At 61.2% G+C, this 13992-nt stretch overlaps 2 protein-coding genes across 2 annotated transcripts; both read left to right on the top strand.

Annotated features, from left to right (window-relative positions):
* The first annotated feature begins 1090 nt into the window (after positions 1–1090).
* LOC119041862 (actin) lies at positions 1091–9037 on the top strand. The gene is made up of 6 exons (XM_053662910.1): positions 1091–1204; positions 2938–3066; positions 3626–3736; positions 5637–5721; positions 8616–8777; positions 8847–9037. The coding sequence occupies exons 1-6, from the start codon at positions 1091–1093 to the stop codon at positions 9035–9037; spliced, it is 792 nt and encodes a 263-aa protein (XP_053518885.1).
* Positions 9038–9382: 345 nt separating this feature from the next.
* LOC128627027 (actin, cytoskeletal 3-like) lies at positions 9383–12276 on the top strand. The gene is made up of 4 exons (XM_053662909.1): positions 9383–9497; positions 10397–10585; positions 11129–11310; positions 12133–12276. The coding sequence occupies exons 1-4, from the start codon at positions 9383–9385 to the stop codon at positions 12274–12276; spliced, it is 630 nt and encodes a 209-aa protein (XP_053518884.1).
* Positions 12277–13992: the final 1716 nt, after the last annotated feature.

Raw genomic sequence — 13992 nt, 5'->3', positions numbered from 1 at the left:
CTCGAAGCCACAGAGCCCGTACAGGAGTTGTGGGAGGCAGACACAACTCCTGAGAGGGGCAGGCGGGGTCCTGTCAGGCTGGCACTGCCCCCCCGAGGTCACCGCTGTTACAGCACAGTGGGATTGTTGTGCGGGCTGCTGGCCCAGCCCCCAGGCCCGGGGGCAAGGAGGCAGAGAGACTGTGGCTTCTGGAGAGGTGGGTGTGTGTTGGCAGCCGGGCGCTCTGCGGGGCTCAGAGCCCCGGGGACTGGGTTGCAAGGAGCAGTCCGTTCCCTGCGGGGAGGGGGGCTGGCAGGCCCCACTCTCAGGTGGCTCTCTGTTCCGGCAGCTCCACCTCTGCCTGCATGTTTTTGCAGTTTCGTTAAACTCTTTCAGAATCTTCTTCTTGTTGTTTTAATAGGAAGAGAAAATGTCACTGAGCAAGACCTACAGCTGCTGAATAACCAGAAACTCCCCCGAGAGTCAGACTCACAGGGGCTGCGCCCGGAGTGGGCGCTCACGGTGAGAGGGGCTGTGGCCGGGCAGCGGGTGTTGAGCGGGGAGGCACCTCGGGGCTGCTTTGTGTGTTAGCGGGGTTGTGTTTTCTCTGGACACCGCTCCTCACCTTCCTCCGGCTGTTAGAACACATCTCTCCTATCATGGCCAGCCTGGCTCCATGGGCTGGAGCATCGTCTTGTAACTGAACGGTTGTGGGTTCGATCCCTGGTCGGGGTACCTACATGAGGCAGCTGATCGATGTCTCTCTCTCCCTGTCTCTGTCATCAATAAACATATGCTCAGGTGGGGATTAAAAAAGAGAAAAAAGTGCTAGGGGCGCTCACCACGGCCCTTCTTCTCCAGGGCTGCCCCGTGTCAGGGTCGCCGAAAGCCCACCCTTCCCAGCAAGCTGCCACAGCACACAGACGGGGGCTCGCCCCCCCGGAGGGCCAGCCCTGGGTGTGGGAAGCCCCCTGCAAGGCCATGTGGGGGACACCGTGCGTCCTGTGAGCTCCGGGCCTGAGGCTACACCTGGCAGAATCCGGCCTGGGGTGAGCGCCTTGCGAACCGCACAAATCACCCCCCCAGCCCCGCCCTGGGCACACCTGGCACCATGAACGTGCCCCTCATCTGCGACTATGGCTCCGGCTTCAGCAAGGTGGGCTACTCGGGGATGGAAACGCCCCTGGCCGTGTTCCCGACCATCCTGGGGAAACTGCGGCACGACGTGAGTGATGGGGGCTCCTCCCCGGGGCGGGGCTTGGCCTGGGGGTGGCCACCAGGCTGACAGCCCTGTCCCCTCCCACGGGCTGGCCCAGGCAAACACTCAGAGCAGGTGGGGGGCCTGGGGCAGCCGCAGTGGCATGGTGGGAGCTGGGTCAGTGAACCCAGAGGATTGGCCCCCCCCCAGGTCTCTGCCTCAGCAGGCTGGGGGACAAGGGCTCGTGTCTCTAAGCTGGCTGCTCAGTGCCGGGCCGGTCTGCGAGGACCACAGGCTTGGACAGGGCTGGCCGGTGATGTGAGTTGGAGAAGCCGACAGTTGGGCAGAAGGAACCACACCACCCGTCTGGGTGCTTTTTGCCTTTCTTCCTTTTTTTTTTTTTAAAAAAAAAAAGATTTTAATTTCAGAGAGGGGGAAAGGGAGGGAGAAAGAGGGAGAGAAACATCAATGTGTGGTTGCCTCTTGCACGCCCCTTACTGGAGACCTGGCCCACAACTCAGGCATGTGCCCTGACTGGGAATTGAACCAGCAACCCTTTGGTTTGCAGGCTGGAGTTCAATCCACTGAGCCACGCCAGCCGGGGTTGCCTTCCTCCCTTACGAGAGTGGTGTGGATGCTGAGCAGCAGCTGTACTTTTAAGACGCTCGGGGGCCACTACTGCCCTGTGGCAGCTGACAGGAAGCCCCCAAGACGGGAGGACGGTGGGGACAGCGGGGGACTGGGCAGGGCTCTGTCTGTGGGGCATTCTGTCCTGCCTTTTGACTGACGTGTGAGAATGGGGGGGTGGGTGACTCCACCTAATCCTGATCCCCCCAGTGGCACTGCCCAAGGAGCACTGTGGGTGTCACTGTCCCATGTGACTGGCACCAGGGCCGAGGCTCCCAGAAAACCAGCAGCTTCCGGGGCTCGCTGTCGGGGTGCCTCGTCCCACGTCCACAGCTCTCCACCTAAACAGCGGGTCCCTGAGATGCGAAAGCTCCGTGGGACCCGCCATGGCGGCCTCCAGAGCGGGCCTGTCTCTGAAACCCCTGCCGCAGAGTGGCGCTGTCCCCTCCCTGCACCCTGCAGCCCGGCCCCTGGGCCCAGGGCACTGGAGCAGCTTGGTGTCTCGCCACCGAGGCCACCCACTGAGCAGGGCAGAGCGCCCCAGGCCCCCTGCCCAGCCCTCTCTGCAGCGCCCCAGCCCAGAGTGGGACAGCGGCCAGAGGTCTGTCCTGGGTGGCCGGCACCCTCCACGCTCTCTCACTCCCGCATCCTGCCTTGGTATCTGCGTGTAGGTGGACCCAAATTAGCCAGGGGGCCACCAGCAGGGCCCCTCTGAGTGACGGAACACACAGTTCGGTCCGAGAGTAGCCAGGTTCCTCTTCCTGAAAACGGCAGAAATTAAATCACATTGCTGACCCTCTCCCTGCCGACATCCCAGAGCAAATGTGGAAGCTGGTGCCTCCCTCACACTGTCCCTCCATCCCTGCCTGCTCTGTGGTCACGCCCGTGTCCTCATGACACTGTGGGAGGCATGGGCATCCCAGCAGTGGTCCCTCGGGAGCACTTGACCCTCACGGGGCATTTGCTGAGAACTCTCAGGGCATTTGTCCGGCCAGAGAGGGACACAGAGGCCAGCACTAGGACCAGAGCCGTCCCTGACAGCAGGTCTCAGCCCCGGTCAGAGCCCAGGGGACTCACACACAGGCTGTGTGTAGGTGGCCTGCCCTCGAGACCCGTCCCACTGCGTTTTCCAGGGTCTGCTGGTCGGCCTGGAGGAGAAGGACTGGTTCCTGGGGAGCGAGGCGCAGAGCCGACTGGGGGAGCTCAACCTGCTGCGCCCCATCTGCCGGGCCAGCATCACCAACTGGGACCACATGGAGAAGGTGGGCTGCCGCTCTGCTCGGGTGGGGCCTGGTCGCAGGGCCCCTGCCGCCTCGGCACCCAGGGAGGGACATCCCGCCAGCACCCAGGGCTCCTGCAGTGGCCTAGCTCCCCGTCCCTGCCACCACCTAGATCTTGGGCTTCCAGCCTCCAGGTCAGGGAACAGTAACATCCGTGGTTTCAGCCACCGTCTGTGGGACTTGGCCCTGTGGCCCCAGGGAGCGCATACTCGGGTCCCGTTCCCCGGTCCTCTTCATCTGTGAAGCGGGGGACACGGTCCGCTTTACGGCAGAGGAACCGGGCCCTCGGAGGTTCAGCCACTTCCCCAGCACCTGGCGGGCGGAGGGGTCGGGACCTTGGCTGGATGTGCACCCCCACGCTCTCAGGGGGCCCACTCCCCAGGCTGAGTCAGGTGGCGTCAGCCCCAAAGAAGCTGCTCGCAGTGTAGACCGCCTGCCGCTTGTCGGTATGCTGAGCACCTGGGCGCACCGCACGGCACCACACCGGTCTCCCCGCACCTCACCGTGTCTCCCCATGTCTCCCCACGTCCCCCGCCCCCAGATCTGGCATCACACCTTCTACCGGGTGCTGTGCACGGCCCCGGAGCAGCACCCTCTGCTGCTCACTGAACCGCCCTCCGTTGCCCCGTCCGTCAAAGAGAAAGTGTCAGAGGTAAGTGGCCAGGTGGTGGGCGGGGCTGAGGGCTGCCGCCAGTTGTTGACGTCCCTGTGCTGCCCTCTGGGGCAGGGCGAGCAGTGGCCCCTTTGTCCCGACGGAGACCTTGAGGGTTCGGGGGCGGGAGTCATTTGGCCAGGGTCACAGGGTGAGGGGCTGCAGACCCTCCGGGCCCACGTGGTCTGGCTCCCAGCCCTGCGATGCGGGGTCCTGTCTGTCTGGACCTCCGGCCCTGACTGAGGAGCCCCGGAGCCCCTCCTTCCCGGAGCCCAACCCTGGGCCGCCCTGGAGGAAGGAGCTGATCAGATTGAATGGGATTGAACCGGAGGGTCGAGCCCGTGAGGGTGCAGCGGTGGAGACGTGAGGCCGATGGGTGGGTGGGAGGCGGGAGCCACGGCCTTAGGCTTCTCCTAATGAGGACACAGTGCCTGCCGCCTGGTCCCGAGGCCTGGAGCCCACTGGTGTGTCCCTCGGTGAGCGGCAGCCCTGCGGGCAGCCCCAGTGGCCCACGGCGCCGTGTGCACACGTGGGAGGGCATGCGCACACGTGGGAGGCCGTGTGCACACGTGGGTGGCCGAGATGAGACGCTGCGAACCGCAGCCAGGTGTCAGCTGCCACCTTGTTAAAGCAGAGCCCCGAGTGCCTGCTGGTCAGGGAGGTGGCCTGCAGCTGGGCTCTACGGGACCTGGCCTGAGGCCCACAGCCTGGAAACAGCAGGTCCCTGCTTGGGGACCACCCAGGGCCTGTTGGGGCCCCTGAGAGAGGCAGGATGTCCTCCCCGCCGAGGGGATGTGCTGCCCCTGAACCGTCTCAGTGGGGGGTACTCCGGAGAAACAGCAGGAGGTGACATACACGTGGGGACAGCTCACTCTAAAGGAACCGGCTCCCATGGTCCTGGAGATGCCAGCGAGGCAGCTGGCCGGAGGCCCCAGAAAGCTGAGGGGCCCGGCCCGATCCGGAGGCAGGAGAAGGCAGCATCCCAGTTCACAGGGCAGAAGGAACTCCCTCTCATCTGGGGAGGGTCGGACCTTTTGTTCTACTCAGACCCTCAGCTGACTGGACGAGGACCACCCACGCAGTTGTGGGGGGCTTATCTGCTATACTGAGTGTCCACGCAAATGGGACCCTCACCCACAAACCTCCTCAAGGACTCACCTAGAAAATGATGGTCCGAGTGTCCGGTGCCTACCCCCACAGCCCAGCCACGAGGACACGTGACATGAACCGTCACGCAGACTGGGCGCTGGCCTCCCAGCCAGTCACAGCACATCCCCACCGCCCCCGGCTGCAGCCTCCGTGGCCCCGCCTGGCAGCCACCTCTGGTTTGGAGCTGCACCCTGCAAAGTCAGCTGTCACCTCTCCTGGGGACCGTGTTGGGTCCTGCCAGCCACAGAACCTTTAACCTCCTAGGCCACGGTGCGCCTGTCCCTCAGGAGACTCACTCGTCCCCCAGCCGGGGCCCTACCACGTCCCGCAGTCTGTGTCCACACCCCTCCTTGGCCACCTGCTCCCTCACCTTCCTGTCCCCAGTCTCTCGTGGGGACAAAGCGGTGGGGGCCCAATGTCACATGCCTGAGGGCAGTCGCCAAGGGCAGAAAGAGCAAGGTCGTGTCTCTCCTGTTGCCCCCTCCGGCCCTGTGTATGGGCAGCGCCCAGGAGCCCTGTCTTGACCCACTGTGCCGGGACCAGGGGTCTGGCCTGCACTTGACGCATGGCCATTAGCTCTTGGGGGCTCTGTTGCTGTGAAACAAGTGGTCACCCCGGGCCTCGGCCCCCCACAGACACAGGGCTGATGTGTCCAGGCTCTCTAGCCCCGCTGCTGCACCTCTCTGAGGGAGGGGGCCGGTGCCTCCTGCCCGCTGGCCTGGCTGCGAGCCCCCCCAATGCTGCCCCACAGATCCTGTTCGAGACCTTCAACGTGCCTGCCCTGTATCTGGCCAACCAAGGGGTCCTTTCTCTCTACGCCTCCGGCCTGACCTGGGGTGAGTGGTCCCGAGGAAGCCCTGCCCTCTCGCTTCGGCTGCCCACCCCCTCCCCGCACCTGTGAAAGCAAAGAACCGCCCACCGCACCCGCACTGCCAGCCCTTTCCCAGCCTCCGCCCCTCTCCGTCCCTCCTGGGCACACAGTTCCCGCCCATTTGACTCTTGTGTCCCCCTGGGAGCACCTGCATCAAGGTGTGATAGACACACAATCTTGTGTCTGTGATTAAGGTCCACTCTTTGCTAAGCTTTGACACAGGGACACACTCATGACATCCTCAGTGCAGCCAAGATAAGGAACATACCCGTCCCCTCTGCATGTTTCTCTGCCCCCCCACCACTGCCCCCTGTCCAGCCTGCCCCCAGTCACCAGCCTGGCCCAACAGAGGAGTGTGCATTTCCTGGAATTTCGTGTAAACGCAGTCACTGGGAATGTGTGCATTTGATATGGCTTTCCCCTCGGCACGCTTGTTTGGAGATTGTTGTTTGTATCAATAGTTCGTTTCCTACTGTTGCCGAGTTGTATTTCACTGTGTGACACACCAGACTTTGCTGATCTACTGAGCCCTGAATGGACATTTAGGTTGTTTCTAGCTCCGGGCTGTTACACATCAAGCCGGGTGAACATTTGTGTGGAAGGGCTTTGCATGGACAGATGCCTGCATTTCGTCTGGGTGAATATCTAGGCGAGAGGCAGCTGGTTTGTGGGGCAGGTGTGTGCTTAACTTTCCGAAAAACCTGCCAAGCTCGTTGCCAAAGCCTGGCATTCCTCTGGCCTTGTGTGAGCGCTCCAGTTCCTCCACATCCTCGTCAGCACTTGGAATGGTCCGTCTTTGAATTTTAGCCACTCTGACGGGTGTGCAGCCGTATCATGATGTGGTTTGGTTTGTATTTCCCTAGCAACCAGTGACTGGGAGCACGTCTTCCTGAGTTTATTTACCTGTCTACTGCAGCCGAGTGTGAGTGGAGGGATCTCTTGGCGTCCTGGGAGCATCTTCTGTCAGACGTGTTTGCAGCCACCGGCTCCGAGTCTGCAGCTTGACTTTCCACCTCCCGCCGTGTCTCTGGCCGGCAGGAGTTTTCCACTTTAATGGTCCATCTTATCCGTGGGTCATCAATCTGGTGTCATGTCTCAGAAATCTGCGCTGAACCAGAGGCCTTCTGCCATGTCTCCTTCCAACAGTTCTACGATCCGTGGTTTCATCTTGAGCACTGGGCCCATTTCCAACACACTTTTCTTCCATGCGAGGTGCGAGCGGAGCTTTTTTGTGCAAATGGACCGTCGTCCCCATGTTCCTGGTTGGAAAGACTGTGCCTCTGCACGGTTGTCGGGAAGTTGCTTGTCCATGTGTGTGGCGTGCTGGTATGTTTCTGTCCTTCCTCCCGTGTCCTACCGATCTGTCTGTGGGCTGACAGTGCACATGCTCTTGGTCACTGTGGCTTCCTAAGTCTCCAAAGGAGACAATGTTAGTGAGACGCCCTCAGTCTCTTCTTGTGGGTAATGCGTTGGCCACGCCAAGTTCTTTACATTTCCGTTTTAGAGTTAGTCTGTCAATGTCAAACCCAAAAGCTTATTTGGGGTTTGGCTGGAATTGCATTGAATCTGCAGATTAATTCGGGGAGGACTGACATCTTAGCGACACAGCCTTCCTCCAACCGATGAACACAGTGGGCGAGTCCTCGGTGCAAACGGCATCTGTCCCTCAGCTTCCGGTTTTTGCGTGTTGACACTGTCTGGTACCCTAACTAGACTCGTGTGTGGTGCTGGCAGCTCTTCTTGTAGATTTACCAGAATTTTCTACTTTGGTGACCACGGTGTCTATTCTTCATCCCCAAACGGGGCGCTCCTCGCGGCTCGTTCCCGCCTGGCGGCTCCGGCGAGAACCTGCAGCACGAGACGTGTCTTGTGCCTGATCGCAGAGGAGGTCGTGTCTCACCGGTGGGTTCAGAGTCAGCTGCAGGGTTTTCATGGACTGGCTTTGTCAAGGTGAGCAGGTTCTCCGGGATGACAGCGAGGGATTCTGATGAATGGATGGACGTTGGCTTTCGTCAGCTGCATTTCCTGCACCTGCAGCTGCAACGACACGGAGTTTCCCTTAGTTCTTCCGTGTGGTGAACCGCCTGCACTGTCGGACTGACCTCTGTCATACTGACCTCCGATGCACTGTCTCAATTTGCTAAGCTTGTGCTTAGGAGTTTAGTGTCTGCGGGTGTCGGGGGTGACGGTCTGTCCTTGTTCAGCAGGTAGTGTCCGGCCTCTCAGGGACCATTGTCCCTCGTCACCCGACGTCCAGTGTTTTGAAACTTGTACCCTGTACTGTGCCCTCTTTTTTTAGGTGCTTCTGGTAGAAAGGGGGGCTGCCCCTTTCCGCATCATGGTTAGTTGTGCTCATCTTGACTCATTCTGCTGCCTTTAAACTTGAAGTTTTTGATTACCAGGCTCAGAGGGTGAAAGCCAACGACCCAGGCCCTTGTGGGCGGCCCCAGAAGGAGCCGTTTCACACAAAATGAGGCCACATGTCCCTGTCACCACGCCACACCCTCTCTGACTTGCACAGCGCACACCAGTGCCCCGGCTCACTGAGACTCATGCCTGCCCCACGGCATTCGGACGCCTGCCACTCCGGGGCCCGCCGGGGAGTGCAGTTTTCCTCTTCGGCAGCTGCCGCTGTGCCTGCGTGTCTGGGTCAGCAGGAGCATCTGCGGACTGCTGTCCAGAGTGGTCAGCCCGCGTCTGACCAGAGGCCCCCCCACCCAGCGTACTGGCTGCAGGGAAGACGGCGTGCCCCCCCGGACATGAGGTGTCCCCATCCAGCTGCGCCGCCCCCACCGTCTCGCCAGTTGGTGAGGGCGGCCCTGTCCTGTGTGTGCGATGCCAGGGCGCTCTCTTGTGCAGGAACCACCATCGAGTCCGGAGAAGGGATGACGCACTTCGTGCCCATCACCGAAGGCTGTCCTCTTCACCAGTCGACCATGAAGATGGACGTAGCCGGCCAAGACATAACCCTGTACCTGATGCAGCTGCTGTCGGCCCAGGGGAGCTCGCTGATAGGCACAGGTAGGAAGTGCCGTGCTGGCCGGAGAAGCCAGTCCCTGGGTCACAGTGTTGTGGCTGTTCGACCTACAGCCCTCAGCGTGCAGCTGAGGCTTCTTGACCATCATCCAAGTTCCAACAATGACCCATCGGTGTGTACGGACGCCCAGTTGTGGATGACGGCGGTGAGGGTGACGACGACGGTGATGGTGATCATGGTGGTGGTGGTGGTAATGACAGTGGTGATGGTGACGATAGTGACGGTGGTGGTGCTGAAACAATGACGTTGACGATCAGCTGCAGAGCGCGTGTCCTGTACCGGGTACTGGGCTCGCTAAACACTTCCCAGACATCTTTTCGTTGCTTTGCGCCATGACACCGTGATGAAGGTCAAGGATCTCCACCGCAGGAGAAAGAGGCTTAGGACGTTTGGGTGACTTGCACATCCCTTGACCAGCACAGTAGTGACAGCTGCTGGGGTGTGAACCAAGGACGTCAGGTGCGGGAGTCCCTGTCCCCCAGCTCACCTGGCCCCTGGATTGGACGCTGCCCCCCACACAAGCCTCCCACCTGGTGTCGCACTGTCTGGGCTTCTCAGGCCTGAGGCCTGCGTCCACGCCAAGCGAAGCATGGGGCCCTCGGAACAGCAGCACTGGCGAGCGGAGGGCCCGGCTGGGACAGAGCGGGTGTCTGACAGGGTCCGTACGGGCGTGGCCGCCTTCCGTCCTTGCAACGGTTCTACGAGTGAATCCCATCCTTGCGGATGAGGAAAAGGAAGGTTTTTTAAGTGGAGACTGAGCTTATGTAACACCAGGCGCTTGGTACACGGCAGAGGTGGGATTCGAATGTCGACTTTTCTCATCAAAACCCGAAGCAGGCGAGGAAGGGGAAACGCCAGGGATGTGTGCGTCCCAGGGGCCAAGAGCAGAGAAGGGCATGGCCGAGCCTTAGCTGTTGGAGGGAAAGAGTCGAGAGGGAACCAGCGAGGGTGGCGGGTGGGAACCGGGAGGACCCGGGCAGGACCTGGGCAGGACCGGGTTAGGGGGAGTGGACAAGCTGGAGGCCAGGTGTCCGGGGGCTGAAGCCTCAGTTTGACTCCCAGGTGAGCCGCTGCAGCGGTGTCCGCTGACCTACACTCACAGGCCGTGATAAATGAAATCTAAAACTGTAATGTCAGAGGGCGCGGCTGGCCCTAAAACCTGCCGTCTGTCACCCAGAAGGGTCAGAGCGCACCCTTCCTGACATTGCCAGGACAGGGGCTCAGCTCGGCCCCGGGCAGAGGAGGGGCTGCTGTGAGTGGCTGGTGGGTGGGGTTGGGACACCTACCTACTTCAGTAGGTGACAGCAGTGAATTGGGTCCCAGCCCCCCAGACACACATAGGGAGTGGGTTCACCCACGACCCTCAAACGTGGACGTTTTTCAAACGTTTGCATCCCCTTGCACATGTCTCGGTTCCACCTTCTCCTCCACAAACCTGGGCCCCAGCTCGGCTTGCAGGTCAAGGGGAGAAAGTAGGAACAGCTGCATATGTCCCCCTACGAGCAGCCGAGTCTCCGGGGAGACGCTCCCTGGGGGGAAACACGTGCGTGAGCCTGTCTCACGCCGCTTCCCGCTTCCACCGGGCCCCCTTCCTCGTCCCCAGGGGACCGGGAGTACATCCGGCACTTGAAAGAGAAATGCTGCTACGTGGCTTTGGACTTTGACAAGGAGAGAGTGGAAGCCCCCGCGCCTCCCCCCACACAGAAATACCTCCTGCCCGACGGCCGGGAGGTCACGCTCGGCCAGGAGAGGTTCTTCGGCCCCGAAGTGCTTTTCCAGACCAACCTCATAGGTGAGCCCGAGGGGAGGGTCAGAGGCGGGCTCAGACGCCCACAGGGGGACACGGTGTCAGAGAAGAGGAGGTGGGTGGCTGTGGCGGATGCTACTTTGAGTAGCACAGAGTAGCAGTCAGCACCCCACTTCAGAAGTTCCTCTGATGTCCACGGCCACTTCCTAAGCACCTACTGTGTGCCTGTCCCTTAGCTGGCGGTCGTACGGGGGTCGTAGCCTATCACCCTCCCCTACTCTCACACTGTCCCCTTTCACAGCCCGGGAACCCAGGGGGAGTGTTAGCTATGGATCAAGTGTGGCCAGGCTGGGCGGCCAGCCTCTCCTGGTGCATTATTTATTCGCCGGCTACTTACAAAATGTTATGAGTTTAAGACAATTAAAGCAGAAACACAAAACCGCAGACGGGGAGGGAGCTTGAAAAGTGTGTCTGGCGTAGAGATTTTAGATGGGTGTTGGGTCGGCCCAGCGCCCGGGCGGGACAGACAGGAAACCGTGGGGCCCCACTGCTCAGGCCCCGCCCACTCCTGCCCACCCACCCGGACAGGCAGGAACAGCCTGGGCGCCCACATGATCGCCTTCCGCTGCGTCAGTTCCTGCGACCCCGCCCTCTGGAAGATCCTCTTCGACAACATCGTGTTGTCTGGCGGCACCGGCTGCTGCTTCGGCCTGAGGTCCCGGATGCAGAGGGAACTGTCCGCGCTGGTGTCGCCTACAATCACCGTGGACGTATGTCCCCCCAGCCACCCAGGGCAGCCAGCAGATGGCTCGCGTCCCCGTCCCACCAGTGCGCCACCGCGGGCTGTCCTGGTCGGTGTCAGCCCTCCTTCCCGCCCCTTCCCCTCCTCATGCTTGTCCCGCATGCTGGGACCGTCAGCAAGTCTGTGCCGACAGCCAGGGCCCGCGGGCAAGTCCGCGAACATGAGCGATGACTCTGACCTGGAGCCGGTGCACTGAACCTTCCAGAGCCGCGGGCATCCTGCGGCCCGGTGGGGGTGGAGATGGCCCCTCGCCCAGCCCCTCACCCGGCCCTGCGGAGGTCTGCCCTGGGTCGGAGCGCTGTCCACCTCAGCCCGGGCCGGGGCCGGGAGGACCGCCACACTGGTTGGCCTGGGTTGGGTCAGTGGGTGGGCGTGAGAGCTTGGGGGACAAAGAGCCAGGCTGAGGGGCTACACAGTGATGCCGGGCGCAGAGGGAGGCCTCTCCGCCTTGGAGTGCTTGGGAATTTCATTTTTTGCTTATCTGCATTTTAAAATGTTTCCTTAAAATACACAAGGCTTACGCCTAGACATTATATGGGTATAAACGTGCCATGTGTTTTGGCGTGAACCAAGGAGGCGGCAGGGTGGGCAGTGGCCCGTCACCGCCTTTGAAGGTGGAAGGGGCTGCATTTTGGGGGGAGAGAGGTTGGGTCGGGGCTCGGACTTTGTGACCCCGGTTTGGAGGAGTGTTTTGATTCTGGTGTCTCCGGCTCTCTGCCCTCTGCCCCCGCCCCCTCGCTCCCCTCCCCTCCCCCATGCCCCCTTTCTTCTCTTCCTCAACCCCATCCAGGTGTCCACCTGCCCCTTTTCCAAATACGGCGCCTGGGTGGGCGGCTCCATGCTGTGTTCCCTCTCCACCTTCAAGGACATGTGGGTCACCAGCAAGGAGTACCAGGACCTCGGTTCCTCCGTGGTCCGCAGGCGATCCTTCTGACGGGCCGCTCCCCGGACCCCACTGCCTGTCCCACCAGCGCCACCCTCAGCCGGCGTCACGGTGGCTGAGAACAGAATAAGCAGATGTTCAAGAAATAAAATTCACACAACATCGTAAGAGTCAAAGAGATATTTCACTTCTCGGGGGTGGGGGGCCGCTCGCAGGAATACGGGCCACGAATGTTCTCACCGTGTGGGTGCACTCGGTTTTGACCCCAGCGAGCAGCGGCAGTCAGGTCTGCAGCGGGCGAGGACTTCACATCACGATTAACACGCCCGGCCGGTTGTCGTTTCTGACCCGGCGAGTGGCGGCGCCAGCCTGGTGCTGCTCAGCCGGGGTCCTTGGAGCAGTTCCTGACTTTTCTCTCCGACAGGCACAGAGAGCGTCAATCAATTCATTGATTCTTCCTGCAGACTGTGTAGAATCCGGCCGCTTCTCCCCATGCCGCCATGCTCCCGAGCAGCCCCTCCGTTGCCTGTCTCTGTGGTCCTGCCACTGCCCCCTCCTGTCCAGGGGCCCCTGAGTCCTGGCACCCAGCAGCCAGGGTGATCTGAGATGCACAAGTGTGACCACAGCCGTCCTCGGAGCCACGGTGAGACAGCACCGCACCCCCCACAAGATGGGTGGTCGTCAAAACACAAGAAACAAATGTTGGCTGGAGGTGGAGAAATGGGAAGCCGGTGCCCTGCTGGTGGGACGTAAAGCAGGGCGGCCACCGTGGGAACTCGTGTGGAGGCTCAGTGAGGAGTCACCTTGTGACCCAGCGGCCTAGCTTCTGGGAACAGACCTGGCTGTCGGAAGCAAGGGCTTGAGCAGTTGTGCGCCGGAGTCCCCAATAGTGTCATTCGCAGCGGCCGAAGGTGGGAGCCACCCAGGCTGACTGGACAAAGATCGGTGGCCCACTCGTCCAGGGGGTGGCACTCAGTCTCCAAACAAGGACATTCTGACACCGGCTCCGGCCTGGACGGACCTCGGGACCATCTTGTGCTGAATGAGACAAGCCAGACTTAGAAGAACAGAGCTGCGTGACCCCACTGAGGGGAGGCCCCTGGAGGGGTCAGGTCACGGAGACAGCGTGGCGGTGGTGTGGGGGGAGGGGCAGGGGTCGATGGTGATGGGGACAGGTGTCTGTCTGGGGAGGTGAGGAGGTCCTGGTGGGACACAGAGTGAATGCGTGTCTGAGTGTTGGCAGCGTGGGGTGGGCGGGTTTCCCGGGAAGTGTGTTCCAGCTCATTGAAGCACATCGGAGCCCTCCACGGCCTGTCTTCTCTGAAGGAAGTGGTTTCACCTGAGTCTCTGGCTGCGTGACCTGCGCCGCCATCTCTGTAATGCCCCAGCCCACCCGACCCCCCCGTCGCGCAGCATCCGGCTTGTTGCTGAACCTCCCTCACAGGAGGCCTTTCCTGACCTCGATGCCCGACCCCCAGTTGTTGAGCAAACGAGGGAGTGAATGAGTGAAAGACAAATGCGAACAAGAAAATACAAAAGGCTCAACAGAAAGTGGGCAAAGGCTGGGACTCGGCAACCTCCCAGAGAGGAAACCCGAGCAGCTGACAAACTTGTGAATCGGGGCTCACACCCAGGATGGACTCCTTGTGTTTTGTGGAACCGAGGCTTTTACAAGCCACGAAGAAAGTAAACTTTGAAAACAGGAGCGAGATTGTTCTTGACACCTGCGCGGGCAGGCGCCAGGACGGTAGAGGACCCCAAGTTCAC

The sequence above is a fragment of the Artibeus jamaicensis genome, unplaced genomic scaffold, assembly GCF_021234435.1.
Source record: "Artibeus jamaicensis isolate MK-2021 breed Jamaican fruit bat unplaced genomic scaffold, CSHL_Jam_final contig_3109, whole genome shotgun sequence".
Lineage (NCBI taxonomy): Eukaryota > Metazoa > Chordata > Mammalia > Chiroptera > Phyllostomidae > Artibeus > Artibeus jamaicensis.
The sequence above is the reverse complement of the archived record's forward strand: the minus strand, read 5'-3'. Positions and strand labels throughout refer to the sequence as shown.